The 5,316-nt window shown below is 37.1% G+C and overlaps 1 protein-coding gene across 1 annotated transcript in view; it reads right to left on the bottom strand.

Moving 5' to 3' along the window:
- Nucleotides 1–1,575: 1,575 nt before the first annotated feature.
- Nucleotides 1,576–5,316, bottom strand: part of LOC117118094 (chromosome transmission fidelity protein 18 homolog) — a 23,082-nt gene continuing 19,341 nt past the window's right edge. Inside the window, exons 20-21 of the mRNA XM_033262591.1 lie at nucleotides 2,063–2,537; nucleotides 1,576–1,957 (exon numbers count right to left, since the gene is read on the bottom strand). Coding sequence (XP_033118482.1) covers nucleotides 2,425–2,537 — 113 coding nt within the window. The 3' untranslated portion in view covers nucleotides 1,576–1,957; nucleotides 2,063–2,424. The remainder of the gene's footprint in view (nucleotides 1,958–2,062; nucleotides 2,538–5,316) is intronic.

Here is a 5,316-nt window from a genome sequence, read left to right as displayed (position 1 = left end):
TTTATTATTCACTTATTTTTAGCGGCTCTTACAGTTAATTGAATCACAACGAATTGGGAGTCTACAATAGTCATTTATCCGAAAATAACGACAATAGCATTTGGAGAGCCTTAAATAATAGATTTCTGAAACCCATAATTCGTGAATATCCTATATAAATTTCCGTTCATTTGGCTGTTATTACGGACAACTAACTTTGTACCACAGTTATTAAAAATCAACGATTAGAAGAGTTGGACAATTAAAAACGTAATGCATACTTGACAGTGGCGTAGCTACGGGCAGTGGAGACAGTGCAAAGCACTGGGGCCAAAGGTCCATTCATAGATAGATTAATAATTAAACATTAATTTTCCACTTAATAGTTTTGAATAAAACAGCCAGCAGGCCCCTCAATAATATCCGGTTTTAGAGGAGTAATTATTGATTACTGTGTTGATTTCAAGTCATTGGTGTATTGAAGGGTGCCCCAGCCAAACCTTCACCTCCCTATTTTGTTCAAAATTATGAGAAAAAAGGAAGTTATATTATGAGTGCCATATCCAGACATCTGGAGCTGCAATCATCAATGTGCTTACCTCAGCCCCAACTAATGGTGGGGCTGAGGTGGCGATCTTTACCTTCCACCCGCAAAAATCCCTCCGTGACCCTTCTATTTTGAATTCTCAAGTTCCTCGATCTAGCATCCTGACCAAAAAGGACTTTGTTTATACACCATAATGTGCCTCTGAAATCGACTGCAGGGCATATATCATATTATATCCAGTGGCGGATTAAAGGGAGAACCTGTCGGCCTGGGACCCCCACCAAATTTGTCAAAAAAAAAAAAAAGATGATTGAAAATGGAGAAAAAACAGACAATTATATTCACAATTTTCAGTTTGTGAGTGCCATTTTCTTATCTCGGCCCCATCAGGGCAATAGAGCAGTGGCGGAATAAAGAGGAGGTGGGGGTTCATGAGGACCCGGGGGCCAACCAAATTATTAAATTGAGATGCAATTGCCATTTCCGGCCATCTAGAGCTGCCATAATCATACATTTTCTTACCTCAGCCCCTAACCATGGTGGTATAGGCCTGGACTCTGGAAATGTGAAAGTCCCTCCCTAGATCCATCACTGATATTATCATTGAAAACACGAGCACATCTTAAATCCCACAATGAAATTGGTGACATGGCCCCTGGCCCCATCGTTAGACCACAGAGACCGATTAAGCCCCCTCTTAAAATAGTTACGAATCCAGTTATTATTGGTATTTATTGCTAGCACTTCTTGATGATGAATTTTCTGAGAAGGGCCCCGGTTAATAATTCTGCACTAGGCCCATTTCGCACCTAGCTACACCGCTGGTACTTGAGCATTTCGCGATAATAAGGAACGATTTTAGTGAAAATAAAATATGTTTTAAAAGGTGGACATTTTAAAATTTAGGGGTCCAGTTCTCTCTGCTGCTTACGTGAAATGTTAGGATATTGTCGATATATTATTTTAACCGATTTTTTTATCGGTTATTCATTATAGTGCAATAATCAAGACTATCTGCACAATTAATATAAAATAACAGACAACAGATCTATATGAAATGTATGATTTATTTGTAAACAGGAAACGAAAATTAATAAAGCCATCAATGTCGGGTTACATGTTAAACTATGAAACATAGTCTTTATATTACTATAAAATTGTTGGTAGATAATTACCAGAAATGTATGCATTGTTCCCCTCTGTCGGAATGTAATTTATCATTAATACATCAAGTAGGCCTCCAGTTACAGTTAACAGGGAGTATTGACAACATCACAGTGATTGCATTTACTTGTTATTCAATGTTTTGTGCTCTCTGTAAAACAATAATGTGGCTAAACAACAACCTACGTCTTTGCATGTCCAGGTGACTATGTGATAACATTACGTCTGTTGTTGCTGAAGGAAGCAATTTCTATGTCCTTAACTGACCTGAATATTTTATATTTTTTGGTAGAAATATATCTGATGTTAAAACAAAGACTGACATTATTCATTAATATCTATTCAATATAACCCTTTTTTTCCTTAACTGACCTGAATATTTTATATTTTTTGGTAGAAATATATCTGATGTTAAAACAAAGACTGACATTATTCATTAATATCTATTCAATATAACCCTTTTTTTCTAGTTTCAAAATAAGGAAGGCAGTTGACTAAAGGACTATCTTCCATACACTAGTGGGAAAATTAGTACACTTTTGGCAACACAATTCCAAAGAGAACGCAACGAGACGATGTGCACACAACTGATCGTTTTTAATGACAATCTGCTCAGACTGCCACCGAAAACGTCACGTCATCAAGCACTCACGGAAAGCAGAGTATGAAAAATTTTGGCAATTAAGTGTATTAAGTTTCGTCTATTGTTTTCAACCTATGTTATAACTGTCTAATCATAGTAAATCTTGAATGTATATATTTTTCCGAATTGCATTGGTGAATCCTTCATTGAATTTATACCACAAGCTGTTCTTCATAACTTCCTCATTGTCGGGTACATCCTCAGCTGTGGAAATTACAATTTAAAGAAATATTAATTCTAAAGAATACAAGAAAATAAAGGCATTAATAAAATTCATTAAATAATATATAAACTATTGTATTGTGTTTTGTTGTTTTTTAGTTTCCATATGAACTTTGAAAGTTCTGTGCTGTTTCTGTGTTTTGGTGCATTGAATGTGTGCTTATGATTTGTATATCGGGTTTTAAATGCGGTATTTGTGAGCCCGATGTAATGCTTCGATTCTTCGTTTGTTGTGATTGTAGCTTTGTAAATAATTGAGGAGGTTAGGCAGTTTCCCGCGAGTGGGCAATCTTCTTTAATCCGACAGTTGCATAGTTTGGTCGGTACTTGTTGTTTGGTGTGGAGAAGGTGGTTGTTGTGGGCTTTGATGGTGTTGCCCATGTTTCTTGTGCAACTGTAGCTAACTTTTACGTTGTTCTTGTTGAACAATTTGTGCAAGGTGCTGTCTTTGTGGAAGTGCTTTTTGACCGGGTTAAGGAAAGTTCTGCCGATGTTTGTTTTGACGTTTTTGCTGAAAGGTGGGTTGTACCATATGATGTTCCTTTTTCTTCTGGCTTTTGAGTTGTTTGTAGGTGGTTTTTTGTATTTCATCTTGTGTTGAAATCCGCTGTCCCTTAGTGCTTTTTGGTAGTCGGGGGCAGCCTTTTGAAAAGTTGCTTCTGAATCGGAGTTGCTTGATATTCTTTTATTGATTGAAGAGGGGATTTGCTTTAAGATGGATGAAGGGTGGTTTGATCGTCTATCCACGTATAGTAATTTTTGTCTGGTTTGGTGAACGGAGCATAGGATCCGTTAGTCAGGTTGAATGTGACATCAAGGAAGTTTGTGATCTTTATGTTTGCTTGTATAGTAATGCGGAGGTCAAAGGAGTGAAAGATGGATGTGATTTCTTTCTTCATCTTGTCACATAGTCTTGGAGATGTGCTGCTCATGATGGCGAGGCCATCGTCTCGGTAGAGCCCGATGTTAGTAGTTCTGAGCTTTTTGGCGAGGTGGGAAAGGATGTAAGTTCCAACGAGTTCACATATCTCTGCTCCGTCAAAACTCCCCATTGTGACGTCGAACATATCGTCTGAATTTTTCTTGACCCATGTTGAGTTGTTGGAGAACAATATTGATTTTTGTGACTGCATGATGATATCTACTTCTTCCTCTGTTATAGTTGTGTATTTTTGGGCGTGTTGAATTGCATCTAGTAGTAGCTTTTTTGATATTGATGAGTAGAATTCGACGATGTCGAATGTGATGAATGTGCTGTTTGATTTCTTTTCGATGTGTTTGAACCACTCGATGACTGCTGGGGTGTTCTTCCACTGTTGTAATTGTGATTTTTCAAGCATGGTGCTGTTTATGCGGTCGAGGATGGTTTTGCTAATTAGCCCAATTTCTGGTTTGGATGGGTTAATCAACCTGCAGCTTGGTTTGTTTTGAAAGTTGTCTTTGTGGTCTTTTAGTGTAATGAAGGCTTCCTTATGTACAATGGTTTCGACCCGGTCGTCGAGTTTTAGATTTGAGGTGATCGATTTTGCTGTATTATTGATTTCTTGTATGCTGTCTTCGTTCGTTTTTTTGTAGGACTTGGTAATGTTCTGATGTAGGAGCTTGGCATACTGTTCCGTGCTTAGTTTGTAGAAGTTTGTTGTTTTGTCTGCTGGTATGATAAGCTGGTCGGTCTTCTTGATGGTATTTGAGTCTTGTTTGAGTTTTCTTAGGAATTCACATTTTGTGTCACGGAATTCCACCATTTCTACCATCTTCAAGACATCATTTTCGAAGGCTCTCATCTTATCAGGTTGTGGAGGGTAGTTCTGGGTTTTGAAGCCATATGTTTCTTTGTCTTCTTGCAGGTTGCTTGTTTTGTTGAAGAAATGGAAAGCTTTCCATCTCATGCGTTTCAAAACGCTCTCGGTTTTTTCTATTAGGGTTTTCTTGTATTCCCTCGCAGATGGAATATGGATGTTCTTCATAGAGTATCTGAAGTTTACATGTTCCATGTTCGATGCCGGTCTTGACGATAGTGCTCAACGTTGGGAGCAAGAATATAAATGAATATAAAGTTGTCAGTTCAGGCAACGTATAGTGCTCGATGCTATGCAGAGCAGTATAATAATAATAATAATAATAATACTAATAATAAGGAACTTCAGGAGTGAAGGGAATTTCAAATTTGACGGGTATATGTAGAGTTGGGCCGGTGTAGATGCAAATTAGGTATTATGTGTTTTTGAGTAGGAATTTGGCACGGTGTCTGCATTTTGAAAGGAGTTCGTGCCTTTTGTTCAAAGTAGATTGTTTGTCTGCATAGATTATATGAAACTTTTCTGCGTTGCATAAATTGCATCGCTTTGTTTTGGGTGAGTAGGATGAGGCTCTATCAATAATGGACCATTTGATATTGTATTGTGTTTTGCTGTCTTTTAGTTTCCATATGTACTTTGAAAGTTCTGTGCTGTTTCTGTGTTTTGGTGCATTGAATGTGTGCTTATGATTTGTATATCGGGTTTTAAATGCGGTATTTGTGAGCCCGATGTTTGTCGTGATTGTAGCTTTATAAATAATTGAGGAGGTGAGGCAGTTTCCCGAGAGTGGGCAATCTTCTTTAAAGTTGCATACATATATATATATATTTTTGTATATTTTTTTATATTTTTTTTTGTATGTATATATACTGTATATATCATCAAATAATTCGTTGAGAGCTATGCTACACGATGTATTATGTCCTTTATTTGAACACTGTATTTACCTTTCTATATATATA

Source organism: Anneissia japonica, unplaced genomic scaffold (assembly GCF_011630105.1).
Source record: "Anneissia japonica isolate Jap-2015-1 unplaced genomic scaffold, ASM1163010v1 scaffold287634_len692169_cov176, whole genome shotgun sequence".
NCBI lineage: Eukaryota > Metazoa > Echinodermata > Crinoidea > Comatulida > Comatulidae > Anneissia > Anneissia japonica.
This window is presented reverse-complemented; position numbering and strand designations above follow the sequence as displayed.